The sequence below is a fragment of the Phalangium opilio genome, unplaced genomic scaffold (genome assembly GCF_054372755.1).
Source record: "Phalangium opilio isolate 3A_F unplaced genomic scaffold, DU_Popi_V2 ptg000031l_1, whole genome shotgun sequence".
NCBI lineage: Eukaryota > Metazoa > Arthropoda > Arachnida > Opiliones > Phalangiidae > Phalangium > Phalangium opilio.
The window spans coordinates 11,660,506-11,678,524 of NW_028324158.1; the positions used below are offsets into that span (position 1 = coordinate 11,660,506).

The 18,019-nt window shown below is 36.8% G+C and overlaps 2 protein-coding genes across 2 annotated transcripts; both read right to left on the minus strand.

Moving 5' to 3' along the window:
- Positions 1–5,926: 5,926 nt before the first annotated feature.
- Sardh (Sarcosine dehydrogenase) lies at positions 5,927–11,932 on the minus strand. Its single transcript, XM_089870186.1, has 17 exons — positions 11,398–11,932; positions 11,046–11,138; positions 10,962–10,982; positions 10,703–10,881; positions 10,339–10,642; positions 9,929–10,264; positions 9,698–9,875; positions 9,483–9,624; positions 9,310–9,393; positions 9,140–9,253; positions 8,938–9,076; positions 8,764–8,874; positions 8,555–8,702; positions 8,392–8,485; positions 8,146–8,308; positions 7,918–8,089; positions 5,927–6,361 (listed from the first exon to the last, which is right to left on the minus strand). The coding sequence occupies exons 1-17, from the start codon at positions 11,528–11,530 to the stop codon at positions 6,097–6,099; spliced, it is 2,676 nt and encodes an 891-aa protein (XP_089726312.1). The 5' UTR covers positions 11,531–11,932; the 3' UTR covers positions 5,927–6,096.
- A 460-nt stretch (positions 11,933–12,392) lies between these two features.
- LOC149690631 (O-acyltransferase like protein-like) lies at positions 12,393–16,899 on the minus strand. The gene is made up of 13 exons (XM_089870191.1): positions 16,719–16,899; positions 16,042–16,259; positions 15,393–15,507; positions 14,895–14,982; positions 14,724–14,830; positions 14,496–14,660; positions 13,971–14,157; positions 13,729–13,894; positions 13,583–13,662; positions 13,394–13,516; positions 13,206–13,329; positions 12,802–13,131; positions 12,393–12,737 (listed from the first exon to the last, which is right to left on the minus strand). Exons 1-13 carry the CDS (start codon positions 16,723–16,725, stop codon positions 12,501–12,503), a joined length of 1,947 nt encoding a protein of 648 aa, XP_089726317.1. The 5' UTR covers positions 16,726–16,899; the 3' UTR covers positions 12,393–12,500.
- Between the last annotated feature and the right edge of the window lie 1,120 nt (positions 16,900–18,019).

Genomic DNA, 18,019 nt, shown 5'->3' on the forward strand with positions numbered 1-18,019 from the left:
CCTAGGATAAATTCGAAACTCGTCATATCAGCTCGAACATTTCGTTCGAGCACTCACTGAACCGTTTCTAAGCCATAACCAACAACACATGCAATACCACTAAAAACTGAAAAAAAAAAAAAAAAAATCACATCGTCCGTTTCTCGCACGATCCTTGTTAAAAACCTTCCCCACCCCAATGGGCTCAAACTGCTCACAGCGCTGGTGGTGTATATAACGTGACAGTGGCTATTTTCAATGATACGATAGGACTTTGAACGGCCCTGATGCCTGGCCCTAAACTGGGGAGGAAACTAGTGGCTATTCTTGGAGAAACTAAGCTAGGAGGTTTTATTGGAATTAGTTTTAGGTCCATCCGCAGGTATTTCTTATTAAGGGCTGTAGACAGTGCCCACACTCGCTGGTTTGTTTTGCAGGACTTCCATCTTCCTATACTAAGCCTTTGACAGCAGCGCCTCACCAGGCTTCGCTTTATATCGAATCTATGACCTACCTCACTCACCCACTTCATGACAAGCGCTCAGTAAACTAACCAGTGACAAACTTATGGTAGGAACATATCTTATGAACTTATGGTAGGTAATACTGAACGCAATCTAGCTACTGTAGCGTCATGTTATAGGCGTGGCATTGACAAGTCCCTATTGACAATTGACAATCGTTTGTCAACACCATAAATATATGGGTATGGAATCGCCATCAGTTTACAACATTCGTTTCAAATTAACGGTTCTAGGAGCAAGTATCCTCCTATTTTAATAACACCAAGGAGAACCCGGTGATATGTTTATGGTGGTTATCTTTCCCCCTTGTGACTGTAGTTAGTACTAAAGAATGGGGGGAAAGAGGGAGGGGAGGGAGGGAAGTGAAGTGAGAAACGGCTCGGTGGCGGCCTTGCCCTCCATATATTCACACGGGAACCTCACTAGTTATCCTCGTGGCTCTGTTTAAACTGCCATCTCAGCTTCGAGGGTTTTCAGAGAGAGTCGAGATTTTTGGCTTTGCGTAACTTAGAGACAACTACTACACGGATCAAGCTAAACCGGGGGTTGTTGTTTGCCCTCTTGCTCGCTCTCTCGCTGGCTTTCGGAGGAACTCATGCCCGACTGAGCTAATGGCATCTGGGAGGGGGAAAACATCAAGGCAGGGGGGTGTGGTCACCAAACAGAAGCTCTGCTATCCCTGCTGCTATAACGCTATTTAATACCCGTTACTGTCTATATGCAACCATAGATAAAAAGTTCATTGCAAGAAGTTTACATTTTACAATTTTAATTTTTGCAAATCTGGTGAAAGTCTCACTGGACTCTTGACCACACATTGAAGGTAATAGCCTAATCTAAACTTAGCCTGACTCTAACCATAAGTTAGTGAGAGCTTGTCATGAAGTGACAGAGATAAACTTTTGGGAAAGAAACATTACTCGGGAAAATTCATTACAGTCTTGTAATATACTTCATTAGCTTACTTCAAGTAATTAATTTCTGGTAAGGTGCGTTTAATTTATTTTTTATTTTTTTTTCTGGCAAAATTTCCTGATCGAGACAACCTCCCCCTCCTTACTTTCGCTCCATTGAATCATTACGCCCACGCATTTTTGGGTTTTTTTTTTATTTTGTTGTTGTTTCTATTGGAGATTGCAATGAGGTTAAAATTAAGGGCAACTTTTCAATGGTGTCGAAAACAGTTGAGGTTTACATTAATTAAATCCATTCCCAGCTTTGCGTTTATTGCAAATTGCGGATGGTGCATTGCGTGAATAGATTTAATCGTGGTTAGCGTTACTCGTATCAGATTAACTAATTAATTAATGGCGAAATTCCTTTCCAATTTTAATATAGTTGTTTATTTCCTGATTCAGATTTGATTTTATCGTTTGTTTATTTCTTTGTCGCGCTGTTTCTTAGAAACATAAGAAAGACGTAACTAGACACTATTCTCATCTGTGATTCAATCACTTAAGTTGGTTGGGTGAATTAAATTAAGTTCAATCGAAATTAAATTAATTTAATTAATTTAATTTGAAGAAAAGAAAATAAGGCCTATTATTATTATTATTTTGGCGATAAGAAACTCAAATTTTCCCACCCTCTATATCTCATCCTAGATAATTCAAACCCCCTTCTTCACCTTATTAAACGCTATCAATATCGCCAATTAAGATTGTATTGGGAACGTCTTCAATTATCTTTCCCTCGGGTCAAAGTCAAGAGGATCGTTGGTGACGAAACCTTTCCACCTCGACCCGCTACTATACGGTGATACGCGCCACCAATTTAAAATCAGAAAGGGGGAGACCCGGCTCTTCATCAATTAACACGCCAATGCATGGATCTTAAACTCTATAAGGGACTGGAAAACCTGCCGAAGTACAGTGGGATGGTTCTATGGACAATCAAATGTAAACTTCTCTGACGTTTCATCCTAAAGGACACTGTTTACGAGTTATGGACATTGGACTGTTTCACGGTTGACCTCTTAATTAAGTTAGGGTCAACCTTAAAACACTCCAAGGTTCATAAATTGTTTAGTTTGTCCCTTGTGCATGGCAAAATCACACCTAGAACACGTTGTACTCTACTTCGGTCCTAGGCAGTAAGATTGTGTATTTTTCTGGTATATCAAGGTCAAGCAAAATTATTACGCTTTGTATATAAGCGCTGGAAGTTTGGAGTAAATGATAAGTGTTGTCTTAAGCTCACTGTGCCAGGATCGCAAAAATTATTTACTGATCCCTGTAGGGTTATAGAGTCCGTGGCAGCTCTAATTTGACGGATTTACAATATCTGCCAAAAGAAGAAAGAGGTTTTTTTCTTGGCGCTCTCTAAAGGATAACCAGTTCTTACGATGAAAATGATTGTGGCATAGTACGAAGACGCCGTGGGTCACGACCCCTTCTCCGTGTGAATGAGCTTTCAACGGGGTTTACAGAAGTCAGGGGAATTGCGTATCTTGAAGAATTTCTTCCCCCCATTTTAACTCGGACACCACCGTTACGATCGAGACGTCGTCGTCTCTCTTCTCACAGATTTGGTTAAGTTAATCGTTAAGAACCTATTATTAGAAGTATGTCATTATATCGGCATCCATTTCTTTGAATACCTAATTATTATTTTGAGAAGCAATCAAATTTACAGGTTTCGAGATTTATAACTAAGGTGTGCTTAGCTAATTTTAAATTAGATGAAATTGTAACTTTAGAGTTTATTTAGAACTGTAATCAAATATTATCTGCGGTTTATCTTTTTTTAACTTTTTAGACAAAAATTCACCTATTTGAGCTAGAAGACAGCAAACTGGTCCCCACCCCATTGAACCTATCCTAAGCCTAACCCTAACCCAAACCAAGAAGTTATATCTGCCCAAACTAAAGTCCAACCTGATCCTAACCCCAATCTAAGCCCATCCTAAGCTTAATCTTATCCCCCTATTTCATTTACCAATTGCATTAAATATTTTTCGCCTTTTACAAAAATTAAATCTTGAATTTCATGCTGATGAAATTCAAAATTGTGTCTGACCAGAGGTTATTGGTCTGAACACGATTAATGGTGTATAATTTTTATTATAATCATTTAAATTATCCCCAAAAATTTATATTAATATGCGTAAAACATTTATGCCATGGTTAATTTGGAATTCCGAGGTTAAAAATATTTGAAGGTATCTTCTTTTCTGTCCAGTCAAACTCATCAATATTTTCTACATTCCCGAAGTAGGCATATAAGATAGATAGCAATAACACTGTATAATAAATGACCTCGGGTATATAGATACACTCTCATAAATTAACATTCCACCATGGCTTCTTTTTAGCAACAACCATAATATCTGGCGCGGCTTTTTATCTTTTAAAGTTGACATCTGTCCTAATGGTAAATGATCTATGGCACTATCATTTTTTTTAGAGAGGAGTCCACTTTATAAGTTATAATGACTAGAATTACAAGGTATTTTGTTATTTTGTATCACGTACATACTTAGAATATCATCTTTTTTACCTATATATCGTTGGACCTATAGGTATATTAACAGAAGTGTACTCGACACTCGAAGCAACCCCAAACGTTTGGATTAGCTTCTTTGAGGTAACTAAGAGGGAAAGACACGGGGGTAAAACTTCACCTTCCATCTCGCTCTTCGGCGCCTGCGCACTAGGCATATTTGGTTTCAGAGTGTGAGCAGAGACGACAATCAACGCCCTTTGTATATGCCTACCCTCTTTTCAAAATTATTCCACACCCTTCCGAGTTTTGCAACTGTTTTGGCAGCCATATTGGTGGTTTCAGCTTTTCCCCCGTATTGTTTGAACCCACCAATATGGCCTTTTAAATTATGTCACGAATCTTAACTCTTCCCCTAACCGAAAACTTTCTATTAGTCAGGGTGTGAAATTGGGGAAATGCAGAGAATTTCATTTTCGCGTTCCCTTCTTTGATTGGTTGAAACGTTGACCAATGAAAATTGCAGCCGGTCGAATTTGGCGGGAAAATTCTTAAAATATACTGAGTGTCTGATGCGCTTCTGGTATGTTAGTAGGCAAGATTTGTTTCTAAGATATCAGAGAGACCTCACGCGCCTTAGAGACGGAGATAAGATAAATTTTCTTAGGAAGCCGAAAGTAAGAAAAAAATATAATAGATAGTGAAGTTTTAGACCTATAATTAAAATGTAATCAGGTAAAAATCCAATAGATATTAAGAGAGATGGGCCAAGTCAGGACGATACCTTTACGAATACATCTCTGACAAAAAATAGACTTTTTTTCTGTTTTTCCTTCTTAACTTTGTGATCACTTTTGATTCTAGTAATTAAGACCTCTTAAAATGAGAGGGCACGCGCCTGAGATTCTTTTAATATAGGGACATTTGTTATCAAGTTCATGATGACGGACGCGAGATACGTGTTATCGTCTATTGCATAATTCAGGCGGCAATACCCTATGGCCGTTATGACTGCACCGAGGGGCCAGTTACTCAACGTAATATGCATACACGCTATACCATACTGTGATTATTAAAAGGCCTACCAAGATAAGCCCCTCGCCACTGTTCCGCAACCCATATCATAAGTATAGCCTTGGTTTCGACTCCTGGTGCTTCGTTTTTATAATACTCTACTTTATTACGTTGCCTATACCGCTAATATTTAGTTGTAAAATTGAATTTGATAACCCCCTCGCAAAAACATAGCCATTACTCAACCCATATCATATTTATTTGTTGTTGATATTTGAACATCGTTTTCGACTCCTGATGCTTCGATTTGATAATACTCCACTTTTTTATACATTTCCCGCCACAAATACTTAGTTGGACAAACTCGATCATCATTCCTACATTTTGAACAAAATGGTTCGAATTAAATATTCTGAAGTCTAAAGGTCAGAGAAATCCGGATTCATTTCATCGACGCCACCCAGAACTATCAATGACAATTCCCGTAATTCCTCCACCAAGCACTAGAAACACGCACCCATCGCGTGATCGAACTAATTCCAATTCTCACGCGAGATACATGTCATATGAAATAATACCCGGTATTTACGTGAACAGGAATACATACAGCTAGACTAATCATTATGTGTGTCGAATTTTACCAATTGAATAATCAATCCTTGAACCTTGCGCGTGCACCACCTGACCTCGCCTTGTTACCAATCAGTCACAGTTAGAAAGACTTCATCAGAATTATGAGGCGTAAGTTCTCAAGCCCTGCCCACAAAACCAGCATAGAAATTAACATGGGAGACAATAATTCCTAGTAGCTGTATTCATTCCTGGTCTTATGATAAGACCTGGTATTTACGTTAATTGTAGATATTAACATGGGAGACAATGGTTCCTAGTAGCTCTATGTATTCCTGGTCTCGTGAAATAATACCTGGTTGTTACGTTAATTGTTAAATGAAAAAGAGACTCAACAATTTCCGAGAAATGTTTTAGTTTATTTTGGCTGCATGGCACGTTTGACAAATGATCAGCGACCTTGCGGGGGTGCGAAAGGAAATTGAAAGCGAATATATAGTTGTTATCTGAAAATTCTTTTAATGGTGTATATAGTAGTACGTTGTCCGCGTATAATTAGGCGTGGGTTCTATTGGTAGATTCCTTTCACTCTATTGTTTCGAGGGTCGAAAGGTGACTTGGCGTGCAAGATGGCTTTACGTCTGACTCCCAGGCTTTCGATCTCGTATTCCCCTTGTCGGAGGTACTCTGGCGTGACGATCCCTCCCTCCGGGTCGCTGATGTACCCGTACCCGACGCTCTTATCGATGGCGTAACCGTAGTCACCTCGACGCAAAAACCCAACTACTACGTCATTCCTCCAAATTGTCTCCAGACCCACAAGCGGAGATGTTCTGCGGAGAAAGCAGCGATATTCAAATTTGTTGTTTTTTTACTTTTTCTCATGGTTAGAACAAGGGGCAAACGTTTCAGAGTTGTCGGTAGACAAATAAAAGGTTGTAATGGGGTTGTGACCTTTAACCTTTGGGGAAACATGGAGGGTTCTGCCGAGAAAGTGTGGTTATGGTTTGTACAAGAATGTTTTAGGTTGTGGTAGGGTCGTGACCCTTAACCCTGAGAAACGTTGGGAGGTTCTGGCGAAAAAGCAACACTGAAATTAAGTTTTTATGTGTAGAGTAAGGGCGTTCAAGAAATAGGGTCAGACCCCTTTACCCTGGAAAGGTCAGGGACTTTTAAAAATATATGGCACAATTTTAATATGATTTATATAGCTAAATCATTCAGAAATTCAATCCATCTTCTCTATTTGTTCTCTATAATTAAGACTAAACGTTTTACAGTACCGTTTTTCTCAAAATTGTTATAGCAATATCTTACCCAAAATTATATAAAGAACAAATGATGCATTCCCTAGGCATTTACCCCCCCCCCCCCCCGTTTCTCAAGAAACAAGTCGACGCTATATCGCTTCGTTAGAGCGAAAAATTCCCCCTAAAAAATTTCACCTCATCAAAACACTCGTTTATAATCTTGGAATCACTTAAATTTCAAGGGTTTCCCTGTTAGTAAATACATCTTTTTAAGATTGCAAAACATATACCAGGGAATTGTATCTGTAGGAAAACCGTAAAAAAGGATGTTGATATTACAACAAAAATTCCTCACCCTACGACTATGGTAACATTTCTTTTTTTCTACCGTTTAATTCCCTTTTGCTTAAGAAAACGCGTATAAAGTTTCGCTTTATTTCATGGGACAATGGAGAGTTCTCAGGAACCATACTGTACTTAGAAACCGGGCCAAATTTCTCAGAGGAAAATGAAATAATAAAAATGTGAACCGAATTATTAACAAGTTCGCGCGGCTTGGGAATGTGTAATGTAACGGTCTGATGCTCGTATATTACCACCAATCTTGACTTCATCTTTAATATTCAATCCATATTGTCCATGAACGTGGACGAGGGCTTTTTGTCATAGATCAAAGGATTTCGAGAAGTGTAATTTGCTCAAAGAAAATTTTTACTCGAGTCTCTTTGTGTCGGTGGGAAATTATGGTCTAGTTTCTTCGTGGAACACTGACTCTAATTTGAGTTTTTGGGAAAGTAAGATTACGGTGAGGTGTTGTTTTAGAGTGGGGTGATTTTTCTATTAGACTCATTTGTGTAATTAGTAATTAGGAATACATACAACTAATGGGAGTAATTGTGTAACCATTTTCTCGACGTATCTAGGCCTATTTTGTGCCTGACGAGAAACAGGGGCCGAGTAATTAAGCAAAACGTTCGCAAACATGAAAATACGGTAAGAAAGACGTCACAATTATGAGGCGTGACGTATACTAAGTTCTCTAGACCGGCCCGTAAAACCCGCTTTATAGAAATGAACACCGGAGATAAGGGGGCACAATGATTCCTATTAACTGTATGCATTCCCAGCTTGTATTTTACTTGTCTTCGATAGTAAAACACGCCAATCTCTTCCTAAGTCCTCTTTTCTTCTGTTCCTCCAAGGCTTCCCTTCCCATGAATGGTGTTGAAGTTTTTAGTTTACAAGTAAAGGCTAAGCCACCTTCCAATGGTGTATCATCCATTCTTATATCAGCGTGCCAATGGCGATATCCTGATGAAAAGATCCTGTTAGGCCAAAAATATAATGTAATTCCCTAGGAGACGCACCTTTTTCGATACTTAAAGAGTCAATTGCTCTGTAACCGGCTTGTACCAGTCCGTGTTTAACACCGGCTTGGACTAGTGCATCGTAAACTGGTAGGCAACTTTCATTGGGGATATGCAATTCCCATCCTAATTCTCCCACGAAGGATAACCTTAAAGCTCGAACCTAAAACCAAAGACAGTAAGATCTGATCTGATCTTTATTAATGCCCCCACCCACAATAAATTTTTGTTAAAAGAATTATTGACCTTATGACCTGCGAAGTTGATAACTTTCTGGGTTGAAAACGGAAACTCATCATCTGATAAGTCGCAATTCGTTAATTCTTGCAGTAATTCACGGCTGATTAAAATCATATACAATTTAACCTTTAACCCTTAACTGTTGCATTAAGTCTTTAACTAAAGTCACCTTTTTGGACCTTGTATACTCAGCATGCCCATTTCTTTACTGAGATCTCGTAATTCGACGCGGAAACGTTTGTCTTGTATGACTGATAAAATGTGAGTGTAAGCCTGTTGGGACATCGCACCACCAGCCGCGATATAGAAGCCCTGTCCTGTAATTATAAAATATATCTCTAGAAACTTGTCGGGAAAAACCTAATTACTTAAATATACCTTCAAATGCGGGGTCGCAAGGTGAACCCTCGCCCTTTGCAACCGGGCTGACGGTCAAATCGGCCTCGACACCCCCTCGTTTATTTAACATGCACGTGTAAACCGTAGTACCTAAATTCAATTAATTAGTCAAGGGATTATAATTATTAGTTAGGGATTTTTAATGAGTTTTACCGATTGGTTTGGACATATCGTTGGTAAATATCCAATCAACAGCCATTTGCGCGTCTTTTCCTGTGATGTAGAATTTTCCAAAATATGACATGTTGAAAACAGCGACTTTATTTCGGCAACCCAAGCATTCATTCTTGATCTGTGTACATAATTAATTTTTAAATTTTGCCCCCAACTCCAAACCGAATTATTTTGAACTCACAATATCGTGTTGTTTTGGAAACTCAAAGGTGTAATCGTATTTCAATCGCTCCTCGTATTGATTATCGACGTTACGTTTGTGTCCATAACTTCCGTAGAAATCATACTCCGCGACCTGTAATTATGTACTTGTAAGTTACAGAAATCAATGTTAAAGTAGTTCATATTTACCGGTGAAGGTCCTTCTGGTGAAAACCAACCGGGTCTTTCCCAACCATGTCGTTCTTGAAATACGCAACCAGCGTCTTCAAGTCTCTATGTAGGTAATTACGGAGGCTTAAAATTGTGGTTATATGCTTATCAATTATTCAACGTTGTTCCCACTCGCCATTAGCGAACATTACTTGATGAAAGGGATCTCGAATCATGTTGCGACTAGCTAAAGGTTCATCGTGAGGGTAAACGATGGAGTAATTCTTGACGTATGCCTCGTGGCTTCGTTCCTTTATCCATTTGGCATTGTCCGTCATCGAGGCGCTGAAACGTCTGTTTGGCAGGAAAGAATTAGGCTTAGTAATTATAGTTCTTTTGATGGTTTCTCGAATACGATTCAGTTTACCTAATGTCATAGGCGTACATATCGAGATCTGGTCGACCAAATAGAACCCATTTGGCCAATTCCCGTCCGCTACCACCTCCGGCATTCATGCCCAAACTGTTAAAACCGCAGCCATGGAAGAATCCACGAACGTCTAGGTCCTCGCCCAACAACGGTTTATGATCGGGTGTAAACGATTCTACGATTAAAATATAATTAAGTTCCATAATGTTCAGTCCCCGTCAGTATTACCTGGCCCACAAACAGTTGATTTGATTCCCGCCTTTTCCAATAAGGGTACCCTGAGTCCAGCGCTTTCGATATGAGTGCCAAAGACATCCCAATCCAACTCAAACAACCCGAAAGCGAAATCTTTGCGGACTTTCTCCCAAAATATTGGGTTTGGTTCGTAACCTCCGATGCACAAGGCTTCACCTTGCAGCCTCAAATACAAGGATAAGTCGTGGTCCCGGACGTTAGGCATACCGGCAATGCCTTCGATTTTCTCAGTCACAACATAAGCGTGTTTCATGGCTATTAAGGGAACTCTTACCTTAACCATGGCCCCGATGTATGGTGCCCAAATACCTGATGAGGAAGATAAATTTTACTTCATTTCTCGGACTTGTAAAAAGGACAAAAAAATTTAAAAAAAAACGCACCGGTGCTATTGACTACGGCTTTGGTTTTAATTTGACCCATGGGCGTTTGTACGGCTTTGACACGTTTAACACCAAAATCATCTTCGTCCAAGGTTATTCCGACCACTGGACACTTTTCAATAACTTTAGCACCGACTTTAGTGGCTGCCCTGGTCAGTGCGGTGCAAAAACCTGCCGGATCGACCGTTCCATCTCCTGGACTGTACAATGTCCCATAAACATCCGAAACGTTCATCAAAGGGTAAAGTTCTTTGGTTTCACTTGGCGATAGGACGTGAGATTCAATTCCAAAAGCTTTTCCAATCTGCGCGGTGACAAATAATTAAATGCAAGTTTATTTTATGATTAAGTTAGAAATTCTAACCGTCATAAGACGTTTGTACTCGTCCAGTCGCTCTTTGGAATTGGCCACAAATAGGCCTCCATTATTGACCCATCCTGGATGAATCCCAGTCTCCTTTTCAAGTACTTCGTGTAGGAGATGACGCGTGTGGTTTAGAATTTGAATATCGGTATCGTTGGGACGAAGTCTCCATATTAAGCCTTTTTTTAAGAGGGGGGGGGGAAGTAAAAGTTTAATTAAATTATTGAAATTAAAACTTAGGTTAGTTCAATGACTTTACCAGCTGTATGCCATGTTGTTCCTATATAAAATATATCAATATTATTTTATTAACTGGTGTCAGGTAGAGTATTTTGAAATATACCTGCTGTTAGCTTTTCCTTCTCCAACAGAACGACGTTTTTACAACCTAACTTGGTTAGATGGTAAAGAGTACTGCATCCAATGATTCCACCACCTGTGGTTAAATAAATATTTACGGTTTTGTTTACTCGGGTTACTATTATTAATTTGCATAGTTTTCCAGTTAATTGATTATTTTAGTATTAATTAAAATTTAGTGTCGTTGCAAAAGGGATGAAGCTGGCTATCAGATACTCAAAGTATGCCCCAGTATAATTTTATTAAAATCAACCAGAGTTCTGAAGACTCAAAGTTGAAATTGTCATCTATTTTTTACCCTACATAATTTTCAACATTAAAAATAATTAACTTACCAATAATGACAACGTCAGCCTCTTTCGGTATTTTATATTCTTCATCTTGACTTAAATTTCTTCTGAGAGTCAACAAAAGCGTATTTCTTTGCGCGTAACTTAATTTCTTGAGGACGTCTTTCGACCTTAACATCTTTACAAGCTCTTGAAAAACATTTGACGTTATATCCAATCGCGACTATGATAGTAGCTCTCTTAATCAGTCAACTTGAAAAACTGTAGATGAATAACCTTACTTTAGAGATAATATAGAAATGATAAAAGCAGATCCAACCCAACCCAAACCAAACCGAACCGAATATTATTTTTTAAGCGACTGAAATTAAAGTTTTATTTTCGAGATTGGATTGGGAAAAGAGCTATTTTACTCTCTCGTCGTCTCTTTGAATTTCTAACACGTCAGTGTACTAGGATAGTTCGTCGTTGAATTTGAAATATTCGTTTCCCGCCGTGTTACGTAATTGTACGTGTTTTTTTGCGACCGCAGACGTTTTCCTCGAGACCCTAATGACATCTAATATCGCGTGAGGAATTTAGTCGATTTTCTTATTGGGTTCGAGTTAATTTCCTCTCTAAAAACGAACAAGGGGAAACCCCTCAACGAATGAGGAAATTAAACACCTTATATCATTGCGAGGGGTAAGTCACTCGTACGAACCGAAGTGAATTTGTCGCCCTTATTTATTGAACAACGAACGAATATTTTCGAAGTGACTTACCCTTTGTGCAAAAGAAACTGATTATCAATTAAAGAAACCAATTTATAAAATAATAACATAGTGAAATTAATCCACAAGGCGACATTAACTAATTAAGATTAATTGACTCATTAATTTTAACATTTAACCTGCGGTGTGTTGAATCATTCCGGACTTATTTTATCGATGTAGAAAAATTATATTTCAAACGTAACAAAATCATTTATTACAAATATAAATACTAATTTTTATTTACAAAAACAAAACGTAATAACAAAACATCTTTGATACCACCGTAATATGTTAATCTCTTTTGATTTTTGTTTTTCATATTGATACTGTAATGTACTGATTGAACTATTTACAAATGTCTGTTTTAAATGGGGTGGGTGATTAACTGTTTATTTATTTAGAACCAGCTACGGGACCATCTTGAGGTTCCAAAATTAAAATGTTTTTCAAACTAATACCACGTGCCGAAATTGGTGGTGGTACTTTACGGGAACTAATGGAGTCCCTGTCCGAACTTTGACCCCTTGAAAATAACCATTTATTCAAGGAAAGAACGGGTTGCTCCACTAGGACGTGTAAAATAAAACTTATAACGAGGGTTCGACAAGTAATAGCAAAGAATAAGTTGATCTAAATTGATTTTAAAATTAGTTTTGAATAGCAAATTTAAACCTAATTACAATCATTAACTTACGTGCGTATCGTGATTATAGTACATTCTTTCTCTAGTGGCTGCGATTAGGGATATGATCAACATTGGCTGTACAACGTACATGATCATTGTAAGTTGATCAACAACCGCAAATACTCTCCAACTTAGTATTCTCTTGAACAATCCTCTCTGTGTTCTGGCGCAAACGAATGTAACCCAACCCATTGCCAGGCCAAAAACGCAACGGTGCAAACCGGCGTAAATTGCACTTGCTATAACACCAACCTCGTAACCTTTTCTATAGTCCAATAAGGCGTATATGCTGCCAATACAACATCCACCGGCTAAAATCCAACCGAGTCCTAAGACATACTGTAACGAAATTGCGCTTGCAATTAATACCCTGGTCGTATAATTGGAACTGCAATTTTGTATGTAATAATTACCTTGTTCATTTTAATTTCCTTGTACTCGACAATAAGTACAGCAACAAAAATTCCGATGCAATAAACGCCCAAATGCGTGTAAGGTCTCACAACAACGTATTCGATGAAACGTTGAATTTCATCCCTGAAAATTAATTATAGATTAATTTAATTTAGTTAATTTAATTAAGATTAGTTTAAATATTTACCCATAATCTCTGGTAACACCATCTAAGGCCGGTGGTAGATTATAGACGATCGTTAGCACAGTAATACTCGCTATGCTTCCCAGCATATAAAGGAAGTTTATTAAAATTCCGAGTCTTCGCATGCTGCAAAAAAATTAGACCAAAATTTAATTATTGAATTAATTTTATTAAAATTTAAGTGGTACTTACAATAATATTGGTAGAATAATTGCCAAGGCAACAATTTGAATTTGAATTTGCGAACTTAGAATCCAGTTATGAATTAAACACTATCAGAAAGTATTTAAAAATTAAATACCACCCTTTAATTTGACAAATCATTCGTTAAAACTTACCATCTCTTTCAATGGGAAAAAGTTACTAATGTGAACCAAGTTTCTCCACCAGTTAATCTTGCATTTTTCATACATGGGTATGATGATATCACCCCAGAGTGGACCATTATTCGTATGGGATAATCCCATTGATATTAAAGTAGTTGCCAAAGTTATAATGGTCATTCTAAATTAGTTAAAAAAAGTTAATTATTTGACTTATCTTTAAATATATTCAATTTGACTTGCAAAAGTAACTTTACCTAAAGATATCTTCAACCAAATTCTTGAAAACACTACGAATCTTCGAGGAATTTCTTACACGTTTCAAACTAACATAAGTACTTAAAACTCCGCTGACAAAGAATGGAACTTCGTATGAGACGAAAAAGTTTGAAATAGCTCCGTAAGTGAAGTGTTCTTCCGCTTCTAAAATGCCTGTTCTTCGACCTTAGCGAATTAAAACGTTTAAATTTATTAACAAAATTTTAAAATACATGTGTTCAACGTAAGTTTATAAGTGATATGTTCCATAAGTATGACGCTTCCAATGCTTCGTAATGCTAGAGACTTACAGCTCGAGCTAGTTCGAGAACGACGGAAGCGAGAATTGAAATCAATCTTCTCCTATTTAGTCTGTACTAAGCCTTTGACTGCGCCTCACCAGGCGTCGCATTACCTCGAATCTATGACCTACGTCACTCACTTCATATCAAGCTCCAGTTTGTAACCAGTGACAAACTTATGGAAAGAACATATCTCATGAACTTATGGTTCAATTAACTTACTGTAATGAGTGAATTCCACCGCGTATCCAAGAAAATAACAGTTTCCCAAAATATTCCATAGAATTGACAGGAATCGAATACCGGCTAAGGCGCTGATGTCCGAATCAGGGACTTTGGGTGATAGAAATCTTTCGGTATTTGATACAAATGATATCGTTTGAACAACTGCGGGAAATAATTTAGAGAATTAGGTTTTGGTGCGTTTTAATTTTAAGTTTAATTACGTACATTTGCTGACTAGAGTTGTATCGTGAATTACTTTGGGTTTCTTACGTTTGCAAAGGTCTACGATTGTGCATAGAACCACTACAAAGGCTACCCCGGCGAAAATTCCCCTAAAAATATTGTTAAAATTAATTAGTGAATAAATTTATTAAATGCAAGAGTTATGAAACTTACAAACTGACGTATTCCGCTGTTTCTAAGTGGAATTGTTGCTTGGTTTCGCATCGTATTACGTGCAAGTACATGTGAAGCAATTCAGAGACTGCGCCAAAAATAAAATACTTGTTAGGAATATTGTTTATTTGCCAAAAAAGGCGCGGAAGTCTGATTTTATTTAAAATAATTAATATCTATTAAACTAATTAATTGGTTAACGTATAACTTGGACCAAATATTAAGCGCAATTAAGCCTGTATTCGTTCAAAATTTGGTAAAATTTGACCCATAACTTTAAGAGATAAATTAATTTTTGTGTAACACCACCAAAATAATAAAGGCGGGAAAAATTATCCCGCAATTACATAATTTATATTTCTTCTAATTATGATACTCAGTATATATTTCAAGAACATCGTAATTAACCTCATATTATATTTCAAAATACGATTTCATAATTTTATTTTATATTACACTATAATAAGTCTTATTTATTTTTAATTTTAATAGACTAACCTTTGCCGGCAACCTCTCTGAGGTCATCGACGGAACATGTTGATGGTATGCAAAGGCCAACACGTAACCTTGATTTGATGAGCAGTTTTGGGTCGGGGAAGAGACCGGAGGATGCCTGGTTGGGGTAGAATACATAATTAGAAGATTCAATCAGATAAAGAAAAAAAGATCCTCCAATTTCAAGGTAAGACGATGAATTCTGTTATATAGCGTTTCTTAATATCAATAACACCGTTAAAGGTCAGAATCTAAGGTCAAAAATACTTCAGTATATTATAAATAATTAGGTTTAAGAAACTTGACCTTCAGAAAAACTGTAAAATATTTTATTATTTTTTTTTTAATTTTATTGTTTGGCAATATTTTATTTAGATATAAAATATCTATTTTCCTTCAATAATAACGATATAATTTTAAATTCAAATTAATTTATACAAATTACGGGGATATTACCTAATAATTTGGTGAATTATTAATTTGAATTTATTTAAATATTTTAACCATAGCCTCCATAATTTACGTGCAATACTACTTTACTTCTATGGGGGTTTTACATATCGTATCCTTACGCTTCAAATTTATATTTAAAATCGGTTACGTAATTGAATATTTAAGTTTAATATATTAGAATGAATTTATTATATTTTACCTTTCTGGTGAAATTTGGCGCGATTTCTAATAACGTGTCCTTGACCACTGTCCCTGGTTTGAAGGGAGTTACTTCGACCGAGCAGTATTGGCCGGTGAAGACCGTTTTCTTTGACATTTCGTTGTAATTAACGATGTCCAGACATTGGTCATACGATCCCAATGCCATGGCGGCACCTTGAAGGATTCCTGATGGTGGTTTTCCATTGGCGTCAATCACTATTTAACAAACAAATAAACAAACAAACAAGATATAGAGGTAATTCTTCCTTGATAAAACCGTTTTAAGCCTCGCGTTCAGTGTATTTAGCTATCTGGTTTGAACTTGAAAAAGATTATTTTAAGACATTTTTTGGCATCATCACCTAGACAGAACCTGTCAGAGCCTTTCTGACAATTACAATAATTTTGACTTAATTAGTTTGGTTAAAAAAAAAGCCTTTTTACCCTTGAAATAAGATTTTTTTTTAATATCTGGTTAGAATTTCAGAGAGACCTATTTGGAATACAAATTTAGAAATTACTCAGAACCCATATTATATCTAAGAAAGTTTAAAGATTTAGTGCCTCGATTTTAGAAGCCAGATCACGAAAACTGTACTTCCTTGTTCTTGAAATTTTTTTGAGTTGATATCAGTGTCTTTAACTAAATATTACGTTGAAATAATTGACTCTCACTCGGCATTAATTCAGTTTTATGTTCATTTTATATCCTTGGGAGATTAAGATAGACATTTCTTCTTAACGAATTCTTCTATTTTAATTGAGGTAAATTGAAGAAAATCTTAACTATTCTGAAATTTATTTTTTTTCTCCCATTTTAAACTTTATGCCTTAGGGGAAAAAAGAGTTTAAAGTTTTAAACTATCTTCGCGAGTTGATGGTTAAAACGCTATTAGTGTTTAAATTGATATCCCTGAAATTCCGCGTTTAATTTTAATCCTCAAATTACCGGTTTAGTCGAAAAGAATAAATTTTAAGGTAAAATATTTCCGAAATATCCTTAAATTTCAGATTAAGAAAATCCGTTAAAATTTTATTTTTAATCTAAAAATCCTTGAGATTTTGCCAACACAATTTTTTAAACAACAACCACATCTTATAATTAATTGTCTTGAATATAGAATTTGATTTTCATAAATTATTCCGATCACTTTCCTCTTATCGTCCTAATTTCAACGGCTACCTACCATTTATATTCAATTTTAAAATATTTATATCCTGTTTGAGGTTTTAATTTTCGGTTTTGAATTCCGAGGGACTGTGAACACTAAAATTGCCTTGATCACACCCAAATATTTGAAAAGGTTATAGGGGTCAAGGGTGGTTCAATAACTAGTAAACACTTGAAACGTTTAACAATGTTGAATATTAACAAAAGTCTGAAAAGAATAGATTGCTTGGCTGTGGGTTTTGCCTATGGCAAGGGCGAATGTTTTCAAATAGTTTTTGTATAACAGAAGTATATAATACTTTTCTTCGAGAGACGTGTAGCAACCACAAAGCGGGGTAATTGTAACGTAATTCTTCCCAACATCAGATTACATTTGGAGTGTACAAGGTTAATAAACCGAATCACATACGCGATAAATAGTTCCCTCATCATTATACTCTATTAGCGCTTAACTATTTGCCAAGGCGCATGCATGCGCTTGTGGGTTTTTATCCCACGTCAAGACAATCAACGTTTGTAAGTTGATTACTGAGAAATTAGTAAATACCAAACAGTTATAGAATTCACCCTAGCACGGTGCGATAGTTACTTATATGAAGTTTGATGAGCGGGAGAGCAAACTAAAAGGGCTCCCTCGCCTGGGAAGAATCATGTGCTTACATAGCTAAGGCATTAAGACGATAAAAGAGTGTCACCCTTCTTCTATTATCTCCTTCTGATAATAAATCGACATCCTCGTTTATGGGGCCTAAAGATTTAGTGAACCGCATTAAAAAATTAAGTATACATTAAACTATACATCAAT